At 58.3% G+C, this 22,559-nt stretch overlaps 6 protein-coding genes across 6 annotated transcripts; 2 read left to right on the top strand and 4 right to left on the bottom strand.

Moving 5' to 3' along the window:
• Nucleotides 1-239: 239 nt before the first annotated feature.
• On the bottom strand, nt 240-5,396 carry KRP23_8330 (Coiled-coil domain-containing protein 180; the record flags this gene model as incomplete). Its single annotated transcript, XM_067893755.1, has 1 exon — nt 240-5,396. One exon carries the CDS (start codon nt 5,394-5,396, stop codon nt 240-242), a length of 5,157 nt encoding a protein of 1,718 aa, XP_067743255.1.
• A 122-nt stretch (nt 5,397-5,518) lies between these two features.
• KRP23_8329 (DNA-directed RNA polymerase III subunit RPC8) lies at nt 5,519-6,422 on the bottom strand (the record flags this gene model as incomplete). Its single annotated transcript, XM_067893754.1, has 4 exons — nt 5,519-5,569; nt 5,648-5,793; nt 5,863-5,946; nt 6,017-6,422. 4 exons carry the CDS (start codon nt 6,420-6,422, stop codon nt 5,519-5,521), a joined length of 687 nt encoding a protein of 228 aa, XP_067743254.1.
• Nucleotides 6,423-6,602: 180 nt separating this feature from the next.
• On the top strand, nt 6,603-7,961 carry KRP23_8328 (Metal tolerance protein 4; the record flags this gene model as incomplete). The annotated part of the gene is made up of 4 exons (XM_067893753.1): nt 6,603-6,854; nt 6,939-7,337; nt 7,422-7,596; nt 7,672-7,961. The coding sequence occupies 4 exons, from the start codon at nt 6,603-6,605 to the stop codon at nt 7,959-7,961; spliced, it is 1,116 nt and encodes a 371-aa protein (XP_067743253.1).
• Nucleotides 7,962-8,661: 700 nt separating this feature from the next.
• Nucleotides 8,662-9,459, top strand: KRP23_8327 (uncharacterized protein; the record flags this gene model as incomplete). The annotated part of the gene is made up of 1 exon (XM_067893752.1): nt 8,662-9,459. One exon carries the CDS (start codon nt 8,662-8,664, stop codon nt 9,457-9,459), a length of 798 nt encoding a protein of 265 aa, XP_067743252.1.
• Nucleotides 9,460-11,101: 1,642 nt separating this feature from the next.
• On the bottom strand, nt 11,102-12,522 carry KRP23_8326 (uncharacterized protein; the record flags this gene model as incomplete). The annotated part of the gene is made up of 9 exons (XM_067893751.1): nt 11,102-11,137; nt 11,211-11,324; nt 11,398-11,511; nt 11,585-11,698; nt 11,772-11,885; nt 11,959-12,072; nt 12,146-12,259; nt 12,333-12,446; nt 12,520-12,522. 9 exons carry the CDS (start codon nt 12,520-12,522, stop codon nt 11,102-11,104), a joined length of 837 nt encoding a protein of 278 aa, XP_067743251.1.
• A 552-nt stretch (nt 12,523-13,074) lies between these two features.
• On the bottom strand, nt 13,075-13,470 carry KRP23_8325 (uncharacterized protein; the record flags this gene model as incomplete). The annotated part of the gene is made up of 1 exon (XM_067893750.1): nt 13,075-13,470. One exon carries the CDS (start codon nt 13,468-13,470, stop codon nt 13,075-13,077), a length of 396 nt encoding a protein of 131 aa, XP_067743250.1.
• Nucleotides 13,471-22,559: the final 9,089 nt, after the last annotated feature.

The raw sequence follows: 22,559 nt of genomic DNA, 5'->3' as shown, positions 1-22,559 counted from the left end.
GTTTAGGATATCTCTGTTCTAAGTATAATTTGTTATATCTGACACATCGCGGTTTAGCGTCGAGGTCATTTCGCAGTCCTTAGCCATCCTTCGCTACGCAGGCACCCTAGCTGGACTACCCATCGCTTGACACGCTAGCTGCGGCCCTCTTTACAAACGCTAAGTCATATTTGTTTATCCCCGACACGACCATAAAATACTGTGGGCTTGCTTTGGTGCTGTCTGTGCGTTTGGTTCCCCTACTTGTGTTGTCTCATGTTTTCTATTCCCTTCTCCCAGCTCAGCGTCCACTTGACTTCATCCTCTAGGCGTTCGTGTACAGCATCAAGAAAATGTGTTGTTTCCTCACGGCAAAGTCCGACAAAGTGAGCGTATGCAGAGTTTCGTGCACGAATGAGTGCCCGATGTGCAGGTGTGAGAAGTGTCACGCAGGCGCCGTCATTGGATGCTGAGGGTTCGCAGGCCACGTCTTGGATTGAGGAGTCGGGCTTCAAAATCGATGTCGAGGACACCTTTTGGGCAGCTGCCTCTTTGGCCAGAATACCTGCCTTCAACTCCTCCCACTGTGACTGCAGACCAAAGGAGGGGATACCAGCCCACGCCCGCAGCGGGAAACGGGGAGATTCTCCGCTTTGGGCCAGCTTCTGCAGCTCTGCGCCAGACCTCTGCACCTCACGAGGGTCGCCTAGTTCATTCACTCGAGCCATCTTGCGGAGTCGCTTGAGCGATTTGCGCTTCAGCTTCGGGAGCTCGTCGCCTAAAAACGGCTTGAGGTCCTCTGGCGACAGAACCGACGAGTCCAGAAGCAGCATGAGGCACTGACAGAGCTCTACCAGCCTGGCTTCCACTGTCAACGAAACCTGGATCTGTCCGGCCAGGAACTGCCGTCGGTGGTTGTGCAGCGCTACTTGAGTTGAGTCGGAGCGCGCACTTTCGCGTTCCTCTAGTTCTCGCAGAAGGTGGGCGTTGTTGGGGCTGCAGAGATGCGGTCGTAGCTCTAGCGTATGCTGGTTTTTGAGGTTCATCCACAACTGATACTGAGTGTCGAACGCAGATGCCATAGCTCCAATACCTTTGCACATTTGCTGCTGTGCGTGATCCATGAAAGTCATCACCACGATCCCAGGAACAACGGTTAACAAGTGCGCAAACAAGTTCACTTGCTCTCGATACAGTCCTTCTTGCTGCACCACGAACGATCGAGCTTTCTCTAGTTGGCCAGACAGGTATTCCTCCAACGCTGCAGGCACTCCGGACGGTGGGAGCTCTTCAATTTTCCCCTCTTGTTGGTAGAGCGTCTTCGTCTCTTCCTGGCATTTAGCATTCACGTGGTCAGCAAACTCCAGAAACGGAACCGCCAGCGTTCGATCCTCCTCATCTACAACTTCGAGATCGCGTATCACGCCTTCTCCTTTCTCCTCGTGTCGCCCTACAACCGGGTTAAACTCGACCGGCTTCAGCTCCAATTGACTCGGACTTCTTAAAAAGCCAAAGTACATTCCTCGGTGGTAGATCTTGGCTCGAAGCTGCATCAGCATGCGTAAAATGCTGCCAGTTAGTTCGGAGTGCGCGTCTTTTGTGTCTCTATCAACTAACGATTGAAGCGAGGCCAGCAGAGTGTTAATCGATGCAGAACGAGCTTCACATCGCGTCATTTCAGACCGGTAGCGCTCTTGTGCGGCTCGTCGAGGCAGACCAAACTTCTGCCCGAGCCCCTCCTTCATGGCCAAACTTTGCATGCATCCCTGATACCTCGCCTTGAAAGCTTGCCACGTCTCCAGCACTTGGCCTTGGCTGTCACTTATGTCTATAACGCGCTTCTCTCTCTCGAATATCTGGTCGCGGGCTTGCGCTTCTACTGTAGCAAGCTTCTCTCTGATAGCAGCGATCTCTTCCGGATGATAATCGCACCCGCTGATAATCTCACAGCTCGTCAGGTCGGGGAAAAGCTGAGACGAACACGCGCGAATGTAATCTTGGCATGACGACAGCAAGCTGTTGCTGTCGCTCTCGGTCATGGCACGGAGAGACACCAACCTCTCCATTGCTTCGCTCTTGAAGATACCGAGGCGCTTCTTGGCCTTCACCTCCAATCCTTGAAGTGCTGCAAGGCTGAGCTGAAGTGGGAGCTGTGCTTGGAAGCTGATCTGGGCCATTCGAGCTTGGTCGACATGGCCATAAGCCTCCTCCACTCTTTTGACAAATGCTGCTTGCTGCTCACCCACCTTCTTCCAGACTCCCCGCAAAAGACGCTCTTGTCGCTGCTGGTGATTCAGAAGTTCGCCCATTCGAGGCTGGTAGAACTGCACGTCAAGCCGCCCTTTACGCGGCCAGTGAATGCGCAGTCTCTCCTCGAGTAGCATTGCGGAGCTTGCATGGCGTTCATCCCGAGTTTCTTCAGTCTGACTGGAAGTAGCCCCCGCGTCCGAGTCGTACCGGGACAATATAGCGTCTCGAAATGCAGCGAGTATACTTTTCACGGTGTCGCTTGGAATGCGTATCACCATAAACTCCGCCTGAACTTTGTCCAGTACAGACTGTTGCCACAATCGTGAAGAATCTGAGCCATTTTCTGTTGTGTCGTCTCCGTCCCCCTGACGGTTCCCCTCATCGCCATGGAACCCCACTTGCTCGTTGCTGGACGTCTCGGCTTGCCCCTCTCCTCCTTCGTCCTCGTTTTGTGTCAAAATGTTACGAGCAAGGGTGGCAAGAGAGATAGTGGCCACCAGTTCCAAGCCCGACGCTGCTATAAACATTTCTTCATCCGAAGAGGGGAGTTCTGGCTGAGTAGGCGAAGCGTTTCCATGCGTGCTATCGTTCGCAATTACCTCGGGAGACGCCGGGCTCAACACATCTTCAATATGCTGTACGCTGAGGAAGTAGTCCAGGTTCAGCGCATCATCACTTTTGGGCTGGTGCAGCCGCCTCAACCCGAAGAAGTCACACAGGCGCTGCAAATACTCCTCCCGCTTCCTGGCAATTGCAACGACATTGTTATCTGCAGCTAGAGACGCTCGCTTGTCGTACGTCCGATATTCTCCTTCGATGTGCGTGAGGAGGTCTAATGAACGCTGAAACTCGCCACGCAGTACGTTGTCATTGGGAGAGTGTCGAAGACGCGCACAGCTCTGCTTAAACTGAGTTTCCAGACCTGCTAGAACGTCGTCATTGCTTTCTTTCAGTGTATCGAGGAGGTCCATGACGCTCAAGTTCACGTACTGAACCTTGTCACCGCTTTCCTCCATGCAAAGCACAACTCGGAGGAAAAACCTTGTGAGCTTCTCGACATGCTCCTGCAGCTGCGCGCTTTGTCGTTCCATTCTCTTCCCGATTTCCTCCACCAGCAACCGACTTTCTTGCTGTCGGGTTTCCAGTAGGCTCTCGCATTCGCGGGAGATCGTATCGTCCACGATGCAATTGGCACTTGTCTGAAACACAAGCTGGTCTGCAATAAAGTGCAGGTGTTGCTGCCAGGGTGCACCCAATTCTGACGCGTACATCAAAGTACCAAGACGCCGTTGCACTTTTCGAATCGCTTGAAGATCAACAGCGTTGCCATTGCTTGGGGGCATCTCGATCGTTTTGCTTCTCGAACTTGATGTCGCGCCAAACATTGCAGAGCTTTTCCTCGTACTCTTGGAGCTTCCTGGTGCTACTACCGAAGGAGGGCGGGTCACTGCCTTGTCACTTGAGGCTTCAACTGGCGATTTGAGCGTACTAGCACTACCTAGCGGTGAGAGTGCCAGAGCATCAGTAGCTGGAAGAGAGGCATACTCCTGGATAATCGTATCCAACTGAGCCATGATCTCACTAAGCTCGCGCTTGAAATCGTCGCCCATTTCTTCCAGGTTACTCAGCATTGATATCTGCGTCTGCAGCGGTGGTAAGAGCGACATTATCTCGCCCTTGGTGGCCTTCCGTATCTTGTCAAGTGTTGACTGCACCGCCTTCCGCTCAGCCTCTTTGCCCTGCCTTTCCATCACGCTTTCCAACGGTAGCGCACTCAAGAGGGTCCCTACAGAGCGTACCACCGGTTCCAGGTTATCGCTGTAAATGAGATCTGCTACGCATAGCTGCTTTGCGAGAATGTCCAGCTCTGCCTTCAGGCCGCCAGCTGCACGGAAAAAGTCCTCCATCGAGTCGTCGCTCAGTAAGGCCACCAACGTTCCCTTCGCTTCTTCGATCGCTCCTTCTTTCGCCATGGCTCCAAACCCGTGGAGTTCCAGGCGGAGAACCTCTCGCAGCGCCTTCGCTGCACCACGCTTCGATTCGTGGAGCTCTCGTAGGTCTGCGAAGAACGACTGGTTCTTCTCCTCTTCAAACTGCTGCGTCGCACTCAGCTCTTCCAGAATTCGTTTGGCTTGCTCCGAGCTGAGAGCAGCTCCAGCATCGTTCAACTGCTTTAGAACAGCCAGGCGCTGCTCAGCGTGGACCTCTTCTTGGAAAACACGGATCTGCTGAAGCACCTGCTGCCTCTCGTCGGGGTCGGTGAAGAGCGGAGAGCTGAGGGTGGCCTGAAACCTAGCGATAGCAGCGTCGTGCCGTAAGACACGCCAACGCATCTGTCCCTGCTCCCAGTCAAGCCGGGCGTTCAGGAACGCATCGACATTCGCTGTCCCCATCCTGGCCGCCAGATCTGCGTATACTCTGCGGTTGGAAATCACCACCGTGTTCACCTCGTACGCCTCCGCTTCAATGATACGCTCGACTTCAGGAGGCAAGGCATGCGCCGTTTCCATCAGTGTGGAAGTCAGGCGCTGCAGCTCAGCGCGCACGCGATGAATTCGAGTTTGCTCGATCTCTTCCAGCTGGGCAGCGAACTGAGTGATCTCGTCCGTTCTCCGCTGGCAAACAGCGTCCAGCTCCCGCCACATGCCCAGAATGCTCTCGTTGTCGGACGCCAGCAGCAACTCGTTGCTTGTGAGAGCAACTTTCGCCTCGTCAATCGCCGCATCGATCGTCACTAGAACTTCCTTCACCTGGTCGGCCGCCCGGATGATCGCAACCTCCACGTCTTCGCTGATTGCCTTCACCTCGTCCGCGTACTGCATTTGCGCTTCCATGTGTCGATCACGACGTCGAACATCGTTCAGTTGAATCTGGCTAGGGCCTTCCTTCGGCTTCTGCCGACTCTGGTTGCCCCGAGTGCCTACTATGAAGTAGTCGTCCTGCAGCAGCCGAACCTCCGACACCAGTCGCGCCTCCTCGCTGCACGAAGGCAGCGCCTCGAAAGCGACCCGGTCCCGCTTTGACTCGTCTCCATCTTCTGCCAGCGCTTTCTCCTGCTCCTCCTTCAGATAAAACGAGGCCGAGCGCGCTTTCTTCTGGTTGAGCACACTCACGAGCTGCACTTCGGCCCGAGACTTGAGCGCCATCGCAGTTGCGTCCGACGACATCGCCGTGACCTCAGCCGAGGTGATCTTGGCAAGTCGCGCCTGTAACGGACACGCGACCGAAAAAGGCAATCGAACTGCAAGGGGCTAACCGCGATTTTGTCGCTTAAGGAGGAACCACTAACTTAACTCGTCCACCACGACGACAAACCCAGACCGTCCTCATCGATCGTTCCCTGCAGCAAGCAACGGTGACAACAGCGTCAGAATCATAGGCGCTCAAAGACACTAGATCACGTAGATAGACGACGTACCAGGATGTGGATGGCAGATGGAGTCGGGTCGTTGTCCGAAAGATCCACACTCGAGGACCGTCGACGCGCCAGAGACTGCCGCATATCGCCGGCGCTCACCTCCTTCTCTGCTTTGTCCGTCGCCTCCGTCGTCGTGGCCTGAATGCCTGTCGTATACAGCACAAGTGAGTCTCTATCCTCCTCCCACAGTCTACCACTTCACCCAGCCAACGAACCTTTTGCTGTCTTGGTCACACGGGTGAAGTTGATGTTGGTCACTCGGAAGCGGATCTCCTCGTGCAGGTCCATGTAGAATTTCTCTGCCAAGCAAAACAAAAACCAATCAGCCACCCAATGAACGCCAGAGCTCACAATGTCCCCATCTCGCACCTTGTCCCTCCGAGTATTTCCAGACCCAGAGCCGCTCGGCCGCGTCAAAGTAGGACGGCGTCTGCAGCGCGTAGGACGGGATGATGATGTCCTGCACAAAGTCCATCGACACGCGGATGTGCTCCTCCGTGCAACTCACGACGCGGCCCTTGAGCACTTCCCCCACGAATGGCCGGAACACGACCATGCGGAACTCGACCTGCGAGTGCGACGTGCCGTCCGACGGGTGCACATATGCGTCGCCAATGCTCACGAAGTCGTAGAGCGTTATGCAGAGCCCCACGTCCGCCAACACCTTGTTGGCATACTTGCGGTCGATCTCCTCCACCAGAACCTGCGTGTAGTCGGCGTCGAAGAGCTCCGGCGCCACGGGGATCACGTCCGAGATGCGCGTCAGCACGAACATGTTTGGCTAATAACAATTATGACTGGAGACGAACCGAACGCCAGGATTAAGTACGAATAAGACAACTACTGTATCTTCTTCTACTACGTTACATAATAGTGAAAGTGTAACGAAGTGAGAGCGGACTGCTGCTTGGTTTCAGTTTTCCGACCACTCGCGATCTCTTCCTCTAGCGTCATAATGGCCGAGTCCTCGTCGCTCACGTCTCAGCAGGTGCAGCGCAGTCCGCAGACGCCCAATGGCTACGGGTCTCTCACAGTCACGACAACCCCCGGAGGCTCCAAAGTGGACGAGCGCTATCGTCGCTCGCAGGTCTCGCACGCCTTCCTGCTCAAGAAGGAGGCGGACGTAGAGGCGCAGCATTTGGCTTCTCCCTCGGCCTTCACTCTGCGCGTGCAGGTGGCCATCAACGTGTCGCTCGCAGCCAATGTGGTGCGTGTTTCATCCACTGGTTAGACCTCTCCTGTTCTCTTATTGACCTCTTCTGCTCTCTGTGGACTGTTGCAACTGCTGCAGGCGCTCGCACTGGTCAAAATCTACGCGGCCTTCACGAGCGGCTCGCTCGCTGTGCTGTCGTCGCTCGTGGACTCGATCCTGGACCTCACGTCGCAGGCGCTCTTCTGGTACTCGGACAAACGGATGCACACGCCCAGCGTCAAGTATCCGGCCGGCAGACGCCGTCTCGAGCCCATTGCGGTGATCATCTCCGCCACGCTCATGGGCATGGCAGCCATTGAAGTCATTCAGCAGTCGGTGGAGGCGCTGGTCAAGGGCTTCAACGGCCACCAGCGTGAGTTGAACATCTCGACCTTTACGGTGGCCGTGCTACTCGTTGCCATTGTCATCAAGCTGGCGCTGTGGTATGTCTGCGCCAAGATCGCAGCGCACTCGCCATCGGCCGACGCCCTGGCGCAGGTGAGCCACTCGATCTCTGTTTAACACACGCAGACCTGGTCTCTGCAACAGAGCCTCATGTTGTTTCCTGTCCGTGCTATGTAGGACCACCGCAACGACGTCTTCAGCAACACGGTCGCAGTCGCCGCCGCTTTCGCCGCTCACTGGCACTCGAACCTCTGGTACTTCGATTCCGTTGGCGCCATTGTCATCTCGGTCTACATTGCCGTGAGCTGGCTCGCCACAGGAAAAGAGCAAGTGGAACGCCTCGTTGGCTTGCGTACGTGTTGCTGTGTTTCCTTCCGTGTGGTCGTTTCCTGACGAATTCTCGGTTGATTTATCGCTGTTAATACAGAGGCTGACCAGGAGTTCATCGATCAGATCCGACTGCTCGGCGATGTTCACCACCCGATGATGCGAACTGACATCGTGCGGGCCTACCACTTCGGCAACAACTACCTGGTCGAGATGGAAGTCATCCTGCCGGAAGACATGTGCGTCAAGGATGCCCACGACATCAGCCTGAGCCTGCAGGACAAAGTAGAGGAGCTGGACCAAGTGGAGCGTGCATTCGTGCACGTGGACTACCTAGAGCGAAACTACGACGAGCACAAGGACCCCACGCTTCGTCGCGACTCCCCGTAACAGGCTGTGATCAGCTCGGGAATACCCATACAAGCAATAAACTCATTTTACTGGAAGGTGTAGTACTAAGTTTTAGTACCAAACATTGATCAAGACTTGGTTCACAAGCCCTCATGGCTCGTACGCCACGAAAGCAGCCGAGTTGGACCCCGAAGTCAATGCAACATACAGCTGGTAGAGGGCAACAAGGAAGTCTGGCGCTAACGAAAGTGCTACACGAGTTGAGTTTTGGTGCGCTCCAAACGGAGATGAACCAACGCGGCTGAGAAGGACAAGCAGCCGTGCCAAAGCCACAAAGCACCGCTGCCTATCACAAGATCTTCTGAGTCGCGTCCAGCGGTTGTTCCGAAAGGCGAGGAAATGGTCAGACACGTCCTGCGGTCTTCCGATAGTGATGGCGGCGTTCAGAAACGTCTTCCCAGCTGCAGACGTGCGTGTGACGCCTGCTGTCAATGCGACCCTGCTTAGTGTTTGAGCTCGTTTTCAGACAGCGAGAATGACTGATCGACCCGCACTTTAATCGTCCTGCACCTCGCTGCTGTTCAACAGCAGGCGCCGTAAATCCGGAGGTGGCAGCGGACGAAAGTCTCGATCTACCCGTGGTCTGTTTCTTATTTAATGTCTTCAAGTGCATCGATCATCGATTCCGAGTCACTCATTCCTCATTTTGCCATCGACCAGCAACGTTTCCAGCGCCATCATGCAACTTGCTTACTCAACCGCGCTTGCCACCGCCACCGCCGCTGCACTTGTCTTCAACCCCGCTGACGCTCACGGGTATATTTCCAAGCCGGCTGCCCAGTTTGTTGACCCGTCCACCTCTACCTACTACGCCAAGACCATCACGGCCGATGTCAACAGCGCCTTTGGAGGACTCAAGTGGGATGACAGCCCGGAGGCCAACACCGCCGCCTTCACCTCGGCGTTCCCCAACGCCGGCTACTCGTCACTGAGAGACATGCTCGACCAGCAGGTCACGGACTGCGCCAATACGCGCACCGACGTCTCGCCCGTCGACGTCTCGGGTCTCACTGTCTTGAACTGGCAGAACGACCAGGAGCAGAAAGGTTTCATCGACTCGCACCACGGTCCGTGCGAGGTCTGGATTGACGACACCAAGGTGGACCACCAGGACGACTGCGTCGCCACGTACGGCTCGGGGTACCCGGCCAGCGTGAGCGCCGACTTCTCCAAATGCTCGGGCGACTGCACGCTGCGCTTCTACTGGCTGGCGCTGCACGAGCCCAACTGGCAGGTCTACAAGCAGTGCGTGCCCGTCGTGAACAACTCCGGCACGCAGGTGCAGGGCACAGTGGTGCCGGCCGACACAACCGCCCAGACAGCCAATGAGAGCGACAGCGGATGCCAGACCCGCGCTCTCCGCAGCGCCGACGACGCCCCGAGTCACCTGACCAGCGGTGCCAAGATCGACTGGACGGATACCCGATTCCTTCGCGCCTTCAACGAGTTCGCCGCGAGCTTCCAGACCAGCAACTGATCCAGAAATCCCTTCTTCGAGACGAGACGAAATGTAGCTCTCCCTCAGACATCGATGTCGTAATGCTTTGTAGTAGATTGTCCTTCCTAGGAGGTGCAAAGTGAATGCATGTAGAGTTGTGATGATATCTGCGACTGCCAAGGGGGGGCGACTGGCGAATCGTTGTGGTAGCCAAATACACCAGTGCGAATAGTAATAAAATAATAACATACTAGGTTAACCCTTTCGCGGACAAAGTGGGCAAATTGCATCCAACGAGCGTGTTTTCAAAATAGGGTGTGTTTTGACCCCCTCGATGGAGGCAAAATGCCTCCTTTGGACTTGAAGGGTCGCCTCAACTCACCCACTTTTGTTTCATCCAATCCTTTGCCGGCGGGTAGGTTGTGGGTAGGGGTAATATTGGCCTCTTCGCTGCAATCCCTTCGCAAACCGATAAAACCCTGCAGAACGTGTTGAAAGTTACCGTATAAATTGCAATCAATGGGTGAAGAGCAGCTTGGAGCCAGTTGCAATAACGCTCATACCACTCGTTATTGTTCGTGGCGGTGGATGAGCTGGTGATGAGGCTGTCTGTTGACTGCGCGGCCGAGGTAACGGTGAACGCGTCGCTAGAGAAGGCGGCGGACGCGGTAGATATCATGCTGTCATTATGTTGGAGAAGGCGGCCAAGGTAATAGATGGTGTACACGGCGGTGAGCGTGCTGCCATTGCGCTGGCACAAAAGAAGACGGCCAAGGTGACGGCGGATGAGGCGCCCCCGCCACGAGACGCCCGTAGTGTTGGCATAGGTACGCCCGTACCTATCCGGAAGGGTTATTTGCGATCTTGCGTGCCCTCACTTTCGAATTTGCACTGGAGACGGCTATGGTCGATCGCCGCGAGTACCCTAAAGTCCTGAGCCAAGAGCTTCAGTGGTTCAACGGATCGCCAATTGGTTTCTCTACTGAAGAACATCTTGCAAGATTCAGCTACGATAAGGAGCTAGAATTCGACTCACTCTACCCCGTCTTCGTGCCTGACATCCAAGTTGATTTACTAGAAACGCCCTATTGGCGTGCAAATGTCGATGTGCTGGTCAAACTGCTACCGGTCAAGGAGATGTATCAAGTCTTCCACGCTTCTGTGCTATATCCAAAATGCGAGGAGCGTAAGCATTCATTCTTGTGGATGTTACGCTGGCTGCAAAACTGCTTGGAGCTTTCAAAGGTACATTACAGAACTCACTTTTCACTAAGCTGGTTTCTGAGAATGTGGTGTAAATTTATAGATAACGCGCAGCGTGATTCAAGAACATCTTCATGCTGTTGAACAACGCCTTCATGACCAGCAGAGAGACCTACGCTGCGGTCATTTCACCATGCCGCTACCTCAGGTTGAAGCCAAGTACCGACACACTGTCGATCTTTGGATGGCGGTCAATCTGGTTGATATTATAGCCAACGAAGCCAAGGCCAAGTGGGTCTGGGAGGTTTGCCACTGCAAAAAATGCATTCATTATCGTTCGCCTGAATGGAGAGACGATAAACCCGCAGACTTGACGCCCGGGATTCTTCCTGTAAAAGTCATTTCAAATCAGTCGGAATGAACACACTTTGATTGAAATACTGAAGCTATATTGAACGGTTTTTACGATACATTCTCATTATGTTCTCACCGTTTTCAGCTTGGCCGCCTTGTACTGCGACAACAGGCTCCCAACGCATCCACCTTGGCCGGCGTCTCCAGCAGCAACGCGATGGCGGCACGCTTACCCCCGCGTCCTCCTTGGCCGCTATCTCCAGCAACGCGAACGCCGCCACCTCGCCTGCTTCGCCAAGTGGCAGCACCTCTACCGACTCACCCGACGTCACCTTGGCCGCCTTGTACTGCGACAACAGGCTCCCAACGCATCCACCTTGGCCGGCGTCTCCAGCAGCAACGCGATGGCGGCACGCTTACCCCCGCGTCCTCCTTGGCCGCTATCTCCAGCGACGCGAACGCCGCCACCTCGCCTGCTTCGCCAAGTGGCAGCACCTCTACCGACTCACCCGACGTCACCTTGGCCGCCTTGTACTGCGACAACAGACTCCCAACGCATCCACCTTGGCCGGCGTCTCCAGCAGCAACGCGATGGCGGCACGCTTACCCCCGCGTCCTCCTTGGCCGCTATCTCCAGCGACGCGAACGCCGCCACCTCGCCTGCTTCGCCAAGTGGCAGCACCTCTACCGACTCACCCGACGTCACCTTGGCCGCCTTGTACTGCGACAACAGGCTCCCAACGCATCCACCTTGGCCGGCGTCTCCAGCAGCAACGCGATGGCGGCACGCTTACCCCCGCGTCCTCCTTGGCCGCTATCTCCAGCGACGCGAACGCCGCCACCTCGCCTGCTTCGCCAAGTGGCAGCACCTCTACCGACTCACCCGACGTCACCTTGGCCGCCTTGTACTGCGACAACAGGCTCCCAACGCATCCACCTTGGCCGGCGTCTCCAGCAGCAACGCGATGGCGGCACGCTTACCCCCGCGTCCTCCTTGGCCGCTATCTCCAGCGACGCGAACGCCGCCACCTCGCCTGCTTCGCCAAGTGGCAGCACCTCTACCGACTCACCCGACGTCACCTTGGCCGCCTTGTACTGCGACAACAGACTCCCAACGCATCCACCTTGGCCGGCGTCTCCAGCAGCAACGCGATGGCGGCACGCTTACCCCCGCGTCCTCCTTGGCCGCTATCTCCAGCGACGCGAACGCCGCCACCTCGCCTGCTTCGCCAAGTGGCAGCACCTCTACCGACTCACCCGACGTCACCTTGGCCGCCTTGTACTGCGACAACAGGCTCCCAACGCATCCACCTTGGCCGGCGTCTCCAGCAGCAACGCGATGGCGGCACGCTTACCCCCGCGTCCTCCTTGGCCGCTATCTCCAGCGACGCGAACGCCGCCACCTCGCCTGCTTCGCCAAGTGGCAGCACCTCTACCGACTCACCCGACGTCACCTTGGCCGCCTTGTACTGCGACAACAGGCTCCCAACGTATCCACCTTGGCCGGCGTCTCCAGCAGCAACGCGATGGCGGTACGCTTACCATGCAGACGACTCCGACGAAGTGTATGGTCCGCAAACGTTGCCCGCGACGCTGCAGCAGCACCAAAATCTGTCGTTGAAGCCATGGTGGCCGCTCCTAGCTGGAACCTACTCGAATCCAATGCAGCCAGGCCCGAAGGCTAAGATAGCGCTGGTTCAAGCGAATCCCAGTCAGGTGCGAGCCGATTTCGTGCAGGGTTTGAGGAATGGACTGAGGGGGGAGAAGGGGGAATGTTACGAAAATAGCAGTGAAGGAAACCTATTGGTAATTTACAGGTATTTTACAAGTATAGTGAAACTCAGAATAAAGGGTGGTCTGTGAAGCTTCTAGAAGCTTCCAATTGGTCGAGGTTGAGACGCAGGCATGTATCACTTTAGGTAGGATATTGTATTCAGCAAATAATAATGGCTATATTGTGTATCTTTTCTTTCTAAACCGATCATGTAATTTCCACGGTATATGTGATTTCACAAATAGCTCTGAAAGTAAATTTCCGAGAATTGATTTATGGAAATTTAGGCCGTACACCCTGTCCTCTACCTGGCGTGAAGCCAATCATGATGCTGGCGACGCAAGCATCACGTGTGATCGGCGCCGAAGTCGATCAGCATATTCGGGGTGGAGCAGTCGATCGACCGAGCGCTGGTTCTGCGTCGTGGTGGCGTGAGGCATTCCAGCAGCGTTGGCGTCGCACGGAGACACAGTCTGGAAGCAGCCCACCAGCAACATCGGCGTCACACATGCGTCGGACTTGTCGGAGACAGGCGGCGCGCCGGTAGCATTGGTGTACATCGGGTCGGCTCGGTAGGGGCCGTGCGGTAGCGTAGGCATCGCATTGGGTCGGTGCTGTCGGGCTCGTGCGGTACGCTGGTGGCGTGGACATCGGATAGGGTCGACGTTGGAGAAGTCGGGCAACATATGAACAGCGACAGCGTCCGCCCAGGCCGACATTCTCGGGATCAGGCAGTACGCCGGCACAACGGCGTCATTGCCATACACGCCGCGTCGTTTAGTGATTCGAACAGTGTGGGCGTTACATCAGGCTGGTACCGCTGAAACGGGTAGTACGCCGGCAGCGTGAGCGTGATTGGCATATCCGCGTGGACGTAGATGGCGTCGGGCAGCATGCAGGCAGCGTGGGCGTCCGATCAGGTTGGCGTTGCCGGGGTCGGGCAGCATGCAGGCAGCGGGGGCGTTACATCAGGACCGTACTGCTGAAACGGGCAGCATGCGTGCAGCGTGAGCGTGATTGGCATATCCGCGTGGACGTAGATGGCGTCGGGCAGCATGCAGGCAGCGTGGGCGTTACATCAGGCTGGTACCGCTGAAACGGGCAGCATGCGGGCAGCGTGAGCGTGATTGGCATATCCGCGTGGACGTAGATGGCGTCGGGTAGCATGCAGGCAGCGTGGGCGTCCGATCAGGTTGGCGTTGCCGGGGTCGGGCAGCATGCAGGCAGCGTGGGCGTTACATCAGGACCGTACTGCTGAAACGGGCAGCATGCAGGCAGCGTGGGCGTTACATCAGGACCGTACTGCTGAAACGGGCAGCATGCGGGCAGCGTGAGCGTGATTGGCATATCCGCGTGGACGTAGATGGCGTCGGGCAGCATGCAGGCAGCGTGGGCGTTACATCAGGACTGTACTGCTGAAACGGGCAGCATGCGTGCAGCGTGAGCGTGATTGGCATATCCGCGTGGACGTAGATGGCGTCGGGCAGCATGCAGGCAGCGTGGGCGTTACATCAGGACTGTACTGCTGAAACGGGCAGCATGCGTGCAGCGTGAGCGTGGGCGTCCGATCAGGTTGGCGTTGCCGGGGTCGGGCAGCATGCAGGCAGCGGGGGCGTTACATCAGGACCGTACTGCTGAAACGGGCAGCATGCGTGCAGCGTGAGCGTGATTGGCATATCCGCGTGGACGTAGATGGCGTCGGGCAGCATGCAGGCAGCGTGGGCGTTACATCAGGCTGGTACCGCTGAAACGGGCAGCATGCGGGCAGCGTGAGCGTGATTGGCATATCCGCGTGGACGTAGATGGCGTCGGGTAGCATGCAGGCAGCGTGGGCGTCCGATCAGGTTGGCGTTGCCGGGGTCGGGCAGCATGCAGGCAGCGTGGGCGTTACATCAGGACCGTACTGCTGAAACGGGCAGCATGCAGGCAGCGTGGGCGTTACATCAGGCTGGTACCGCTGAAACGGGCAGCATGCCGGCAGCGTGGGCGTTACATCAGGACCGTACTGCTGAAACGGGCAGCATGCGGGCAGCGTGAGCGTGATTGGCATATCCGCGTGGACGTAGATGGCGTCGGGCAGCATGCAGGCAGCGTGGGCGTTACATCAGGACTGTACTGCTGAAACGGGCAGCATGCGTGCAGCGTGAGCGTGATTGGCATATCCGCGTGGACGTAGATGGCGTCGGGCAGCATGCAGGCAGCGTGGGCGTTACATCAGGCTGGTACCGCTGAAACGGGCAGCATGCAGGCAGCGTGGGCGTCCGATCAGGTTGGCGTTGCCGGGGTCGGGCAGCATGCAGGCAGCGGGGGCGTTACATCAGGACCGTACTGCTGAAACGGGCAGCATGCGGGCAGCGTGAGCGTGATTGGCATATCCGCGTGGACGTAGATGGCGTCGGGCAGCATGCAGGCAGCGTGGGCGTTACATCAGGCTGGTACCGCTGAAACGGGCAGCATGCGGGCAGCGTGAGCGTGATTGGCATATCCGCGTGGACGTAGATGGCGTCGGGTAGCATGCAGGCAGCGTGGGCGTCCGATCAGGTTGGCGTTGCCGGGGTCGGGCAGCATGCAGGCAGCGTGGGCGTTACATCAGGCTGGTACCGCTGAAACGGGCAGCATGCCGGCAGCGTGGGCGTTACATCAGGACCGTACTGCTGAAACGGGCAGCATGCGGGCAGCGTGAGCGTGATTGGCATATCCGCGTGGACGTAGATGGCGTCGGGCAGCATGCAGGCAGCGTGGGCGTTACATCAGGCTGGTACCGCTGAAACGGGCAGCATGCGGGCAGCGTGAGCGTGATTGGCATATCCGCGTGGACGTAGATGGCGTCGGGCAGCATGCAGGCAGCGTGGGCGTTACATCAGGACCGTACTGCTGAAACGGGCAGCATGCAGGCAGCGTGAGCGTGATTGGCATATCCAGCATGGATTGGGTCGGCAGGCACCTCGACTAGCACGACAAACTCACTGGAATTGCCATTTTAGCGTGGGGACCGGGGATTTGTCTTGATGGTGCGGTTCCGGTAGCGTGCAAATTGGGAAATGAGATCCAGATCGCATCGTCCAAAACGACTTCAAATCTCAACGTCTCTGCAAGCTCCGACATTGTCTAGGAAATATCGACTCATGATTGGCGGAATCATATGAACCAGCTCCGTGATTGGCGGAATCATAGGAATCAGCTCCGTGATTGGCGGAAGCATGCGAAGCGAACCCCAGGGGGGAAAACAACTTCAACGTGGACACGTTTCGCGCCAACTAGAAGATCGCAAGAAACTTAAATGTAGCCACTTTTTGTGCTCCGACCTAGACTTATATCTACACCTACCGTAAAAATCACGATAACACTTCAACAACGAGAGCCTACCAGCACCCGTAGTTATGCCATTGCCCAATTTGTATTGGCGATAGTGCTAACCGCATGGAGAGTGTTACCTCTGTAGTGTATTTTGCCAGCGCATTAGGTAGTCTGGTAGCCAGGGCCCGAGCACGGGGGACCAATACATCTATCCACATCCAGACATGCATGTGCGCGTTCACAACCACCAACGTGGTCATTATCACGTACTTTGTATTCTGACAGCTCTACCATCGTTCGTATACCCGTTGCACGTCCGTGGCGGTTGCCACGCCCTCCCCACCGCTGCTGTCACTCGCCGCATGGTCTCCGTGCCTGCCAACCCCACCTCCAAACCTCCACGTACGTGTTCACGACCACGACCGCGACCATTTCTCCGTTTGGCATGCCTGCCCTATCACTAGTTTACCCGTTGCACGTCCGTGGCGGTTGCCACGCCCTCCCCACCGCTGCTGTCACTCGCCGCATGGTCTCCGTGCCTGCCAACCCCACCTCCAAACCTCCACGTACGTGTTCACGACCACGACCGCGACCATTTCTCCGTTTGGCATGCCTGCCCTATCACTAGTTTACCCGTTGCACGTCCGTGGCGGTTGCCACGCCCTCCCCACCGCTGCTGTCACTCGCCGCATGGTCTCCGTGCCTGCCAACCCCACCTCCAAACCTCCACGTACGTGTTCACGACCACGACCGCGACCATTTCTCCGTTTGGCATGCCTGCCCTATCACTAGTTTACCCGTTGCACGTCCGTGGCGGTTGCCACGCCCTCCCCACCGCTGCTGTCACTCGCCGCATGGTCTCCGTGCCTGCCAACCCCACCTCCAAACCTCCACGTACGTGTTCACGACCACGACCGCGACCATTTCTCCGTTTGGCATGCCTGCCCTATCACTAGTTTACCCGTTGCACGTCCGTGGCGGTTGCCACGCCCTCCCCACCGCTGCTGTCACTCGCCGCATGGTCTCCGTGCCTGCCAACCCCACCTCCAAACCTCCACGTACGTGTTCACGACCACGACCGCGACCATTTCTCCGTTTGGCATGCCTGCCCTATCACTAGTTTACCCGTTGCACGTCCGTGGCGGTTGCCACGCCCTCCCCACCGCTGCTGTCACTCGCCGCATGGTCTCCGTGCCTGCCAACCCCACCTCCAAACCTCCACGTACGTGTTCACGACCACGACCGCGACCATTTCTCCGTTTGGCATGCCTGCCCTATCACTAGTTTACCCGTTGCACGTCCGTGGCGGTTGCCACGCCCTCCCCACCGCTGCTGTCACTCGCCGCATGGTCTCCGTGCCTGCCAACCCCACCTCCAAACCTCCACGTACGTGTTCACGACCACGACCGCGACCATTTCTCCGTTTGGCATGCCTGCCCTATCACTAGTTTACCCGTTGCACGTCCGTGGCGGTTGCCACGCCCTCCCCACCGCTGCTGTCACTCGCCGCATGGTCTCCGTGCCTGCCAACCCCACCTCCAAACCTCCACGTACGTGTTCACGACCACGACCGCGACCATTTCTCCGTTTGGCATGCCTGCCCTATCACTAGTTTACCCGTTGCACGTCCGTGGCGGTTGCCACGCCCTCCCCACCGCTGCTGTCACTCGCCGCATGGTCTCCGTGCCTGCCAACCCCACCTCCAAACCTCCACGTACGTGTTCACGACCACGACCGCGACCATTTCTCCGTTTGGCATGCCTGCCCTATCACTAGTTTACCCGTTGCACGTCCGTGGCGGTTGCCACGCCCTCCCCACCGCTGCTGTCACTCGCCGCATGGTCTCCGTGCCTGCCAACCCCACCTCCAAACCTCCACGTACGTGTTCACGACCACGACCGCGACCATTTCTCCGTTTGGCATGCCTGCCCTATCACTAGTTTACCCGTTGCACGTCCGTGGCGGTTGCCACGCCCTCCCCACCGCTGCTGTCACTCGCCGCATGGTCTCCGTGCCTGCCAACCCCACCTCCAAACCTCCACGTACGTGTTCACGACCACGACCGCGACCATTTCTCCGTTTGGCATGCCTGCCCTATCACTAGTTTACCCGTTGCACGTCCGTGGCGGTTGCCACGCCCTCCCCACCGCTGCTGTCACTCGCCGCATGGTCTCCGTGCCTGCCAACCCCACCTCCAAACCTCCACGTACGTGTTCACGACCACGACCGCGACCATTTCTCCGTTTGGCATGCCTGCCCTATCACTAGTTTACCCGTTGCACGTCCGTGGCGGTTGCCACGCCCTCCCCACCGCTGCTGTCACTCGCCGCATGGTCTCCGTGCCTGCCAACCCCACCTCCAAACCTCCACGTACGTGTTCACGACCACGACCGCGACCATTTCTCCGTTTGGCATGCCTGCCCTATCACTAGTTTACCCGTTGCACGTCCGTGGCGGTTGCCACGCCCTCCCCACCGCTGCTGTCACTCGCCGCATGGTCTCCGTGCCTGCCAACCCCACCTCCAAACCTCCACGTACGTGTTCACGACCACGACCGCGACCATTTCTCCGTTTGGCATGCCTGCCCTATCACTAGTTTACCCGTTGCACGTCCGTGGCGGTTGCCACGCCCTCCCCACCGCTGCTGTCACTCGCCGCATGGTCTCCGTGCCTGCCAACCCCACCTCCAAACCTCCACGTACGTGTTCACGACCACGACCGCGACCATTTCTCCGTTTGGCATGCCTGCCCTATCACTAGTTTACCCGTTGCACGTCCGTGGCGGTTGCCACGCCCTCCCCACCGCTGCTGTCACTCGCCGCATGGTCTCCGTGCCTGCCAACCCCACCTCCAAACCTCCACGTACGTGTTCACGACCACGACCGCGACCATTTCTCCGTTTGGCATGCCTGCCCTATCACTAGTTTACCCGTTGCACGTCCGTGGCGGTTGCCACGCCCTCCCCACCGCTGCTGTCACTCGCCGCATGGTCTCCGTGCCTGCCAACCCCACCTCCAAACCTCCACGTACGTGTTCACGACCACGACCGCGACCATTTCTCCGTTTGGCATGCCTGCCCTATCACTAGTTTACCCGTTGCACGTCCGTGGCGGTTGCCACGCCCTCCCCACCGCTGCTGTCACTCGCCGCATGGTCTCCGTGCCTGCCAACCCCACCTCCAAACCTCCACGTACGTGTTCACGACCACGACCGCGACCATTTCTCCGTTTGGCATGCCTGCCCTATCACTAGTTTACCCGTTGCACGTCCGTGGCGGTTGCCACGCCCTCCCCACCGCTGCTGTCACTCGCCGCATGGTCTCCGTGCCTGCCAACCCCACCTCCAAACCTCCACGTACGTGTTCACGACCACGACCGCGACCATTTCTCCGTTTGGCATGCCTGCCCTATCACTAGTTTACCCGTTGCACGTCCGTGGCGGTTGCCACGCCCTCCCCACCGCTGCTGTCACTCGCCGCATGGTCTCCGTGCCTGCCAACCCCACCTCCAAACCTCCACGTACGTGTTCACGACCACGACCGCGACCATTTCTCCGTTTGGCATGCCTGCCCTATCACTAGTTTACCCGTTGCACGTCCGTGGCGGTTGCCACGCCCTCCCCACCGCTGCTGTCACTCGCCGCATGGTCTCCGTGCCTGCCAACCCCACCTCCAAACCTCCACGTACGTGTTCACGACCACGACCGCGACCATTTCTCCGTTTGGCATGCCTGCCCTATCACTAGTTTACCCGTTGCACGTCCGTGGCGGTTGCCACGCCCTCCCCACCGCTGCTGTCACTCGCCGCATGGTCTCCGTGCCTGCCAACCCCACCTCCAAACCTCCACGTACGTGTTCACGACCACGACCGCGACCATTTCTCCGTTTGGCATGCCTGCCCTATCACTAGTTTACCCGTTGCACGTCCGTGGCGGTTGCCACGCCCTCCCCACCGCTGCTGTCACTCGCCGCATGGTCTCCGTGCCTGCCAACCCCACCTCCAAACCTCCACGTACGTGTTCACGACCACGACCGCGACCATTTCTCCGTTTGGCATGCCTGCCCTATCACTAGTTTACCCGTTGCACGTCCGTGGCGGTTGCCACGCCCTCCCCACCGCTGCTGTCACTCGCCGCATGGTCTCCGTGCCTGCCAACCCCACCTCCAAACCTCCACGTACGTGTTCACGACCACGACCGCGACCATTTCTCCGTTTGGCATGCCTGCCCTATCACTAGTTTACCCGTTGCACGTCCGTGGCGGTTGCCACGCCCTCCCCACCGCTGCTGTCACTCGCCGCATGGTCTCCGTGCCTGCCAACCCCACCTCCAAACCTCCACGTACGTGTTCACGACCACGACCGCGACCATTTCTCCGTTTGGCATGCCTGCCCTATCACTAGTTTACCCGTTGCACGTCCGTGGCGGTTGCCACGCCCTCCCCACCGCTGCTGTCACTCGCCGCATGGTCTCCGTGCCTGCCAACCCCACCTCCAAACCTCCACGTACGTGTTCACGACCACGACCGCGACCATTTCTCCGTTTGGCATGCCTGCCCTATCACTAGTTTACCCGTTGCACGTCCGTGGCGGTTGCCACGCCCTCCCCACCGCTGCTGTCACTCGCCGCATGGTCTCCGTGCCTGCCAAGCCCACCTCCAAACCTCCACGTACGTGTTCACGACCACGACCGCGACCATTTCTCCGTTTGGCATGCCTGCCCTATCACTAGTTTACCCGTTGCACGTCCGTGGCGGTTGCCACGCCCTCCCCACCGCTGCTGTCACTCGCCGCATGGTCTCCGTGCCTGCCAACCCCACCTCCAAACCTCCACGTACGTGTTCACGACCACGACCGCGACCATTTCTCCGTTTGGCATGCCTGCCCTATCACTAGTTTACCCGTTGCACGTCCGTGGCGGTTGCCACGCCCTCCCCACCGCTGCTATCACTCGCCGCATGGTCTCCGTGCCTGCCAACCCCACCTCCAAACCTCCACGTACGTGTTCACGACCACGACCGCGACCATTTCTCCGTTTGGCATGCCTGCCCTATCACTAGTTTACCCGTTGCACGTCCGTGGCGGTTGCCACGCCCTCCCCACCGCTGCTGTCACTCGCCGCATGGTCTCCGTGCCTGCCAACCCCACCTCCAAACCTCCACGTACGTGTTCACGACCACGACCGCGACCATTTCTCCGTTTGGCATGCCTGCCCTATCACTAGTTTACCCGTTGCACGTCCGTGGCGGTTGCCACGCCCTCCCCACCGCTGCTGTCACTCGCCGCATGGTCTCCGTGCCTGCCAACCCCACCTCCAAACCTCCACGTACGTGTTCACGACCACGACCGCGACCATTTCTCCGTTTGGCATGCCTGCCCTATCACTAGTTTACCCGTTGCACGTCCGTGGCGGTTGCCACGCCCTCCCCACCGCTGCTGTCACTCGCCGCATGGTCTCCGTGCCTGCCAAGCCCACCTCCAAACCTCCACGTACGTGTTCACGACCACGACCGCGACCATTTCTCCGTTTGGCATGCCTGCCCTATCACTAGTTTACCCGTTGCACGTCCGTGGCGGTTGCCACGCCCTCCCCACCGCTGCTGTCACTCGCCGCATGGTCTCCGTGCCTGCCAACCCCACCTCCAAACCTCCACGTACGTGTTCACGACCACGACCGCGACCATTTCTCCGTTTGGCATGCCTGCCCTATCACTAGTTTACCCGTTGCACGTCCGTGGCGGTTGCCACGCCCTCCCCACCGCTGCTATCACTCGCCGCATGGTCTCCGTGCCTGCCAACCCCACCTCCAAACCTCCACGTACGTGTTCACGACCACGACCGCGACCATTTCTCCGTTTGGCATGCCTGCCCTATCACTAGTTTACCCGTTGCACGTCCGTGGCGGTTGCCACGCCCTCCCCACCGCTGCTGTCACTCGCCGCATGGTCTCCGTGCCTGCCAACCCCACCTCCAAACCTCCACGTACGTGTTCACGACCACGACCGCGACCATTTCTCCGTTTGGCATGCCTGCCCTATCACTAGTTTACCCGTTGCACGTCCGTGGCGGTTGCCACGCCCTCCCCACCGCTGCTGTCACTCGCCGCATGGTCTCCGTGCCTGCCAACCCCACCTCCAAACCTCCACGTACGTGTTCACGACCACGACCGCGACCATTTCTCCGTTTGGCATGCCTGCCCTATCACTAGTTTACCCGTTGCACGTCCGTGGCGGTTGCCACGCCCTCCCCACCGCTGCTGTCACTCGCCGCATGGTCTCCGTGCCTGCCAACCCCACCTCCAAACCTCCACGTACGTGTTCACGACCACGACCGCGACCATTTCTCCGTTTGGCATGCCTGCCCTATCACTAGTTTACCCGTTGCACGTCCGTGGCGGTTGCCACGCCCTCCCCACCGCTGCTGTCACTCGCCGCATGGTCTCCGTGCCTGCCAACCCCACCTCCAAACCTCCACGTACGTGTTCACGACCACGACCGCGACCATTTCTCCGTTTG

The sequence above is a fragment of the Phytophthora ramorum genome (assembly GCF_020800215.1).
Source record: "Phytophthora ramorum isolate Pr-102 chromosome Unknown Phyram_PR-102_s0007, whole genome shotgun sequence".
Taxonomy (NCBI): Eukaryota; Oomycota; class Peronosporomycetes; order Peronosporales; family Peronosporaceae; genus Phytophthora; species Phytophthora ramorum.
The sequence above is the reverse complement of the archived record's forward strand: the minus strand, read 5'-3'. Positions and strand labels throughout refer to the sequence as shown.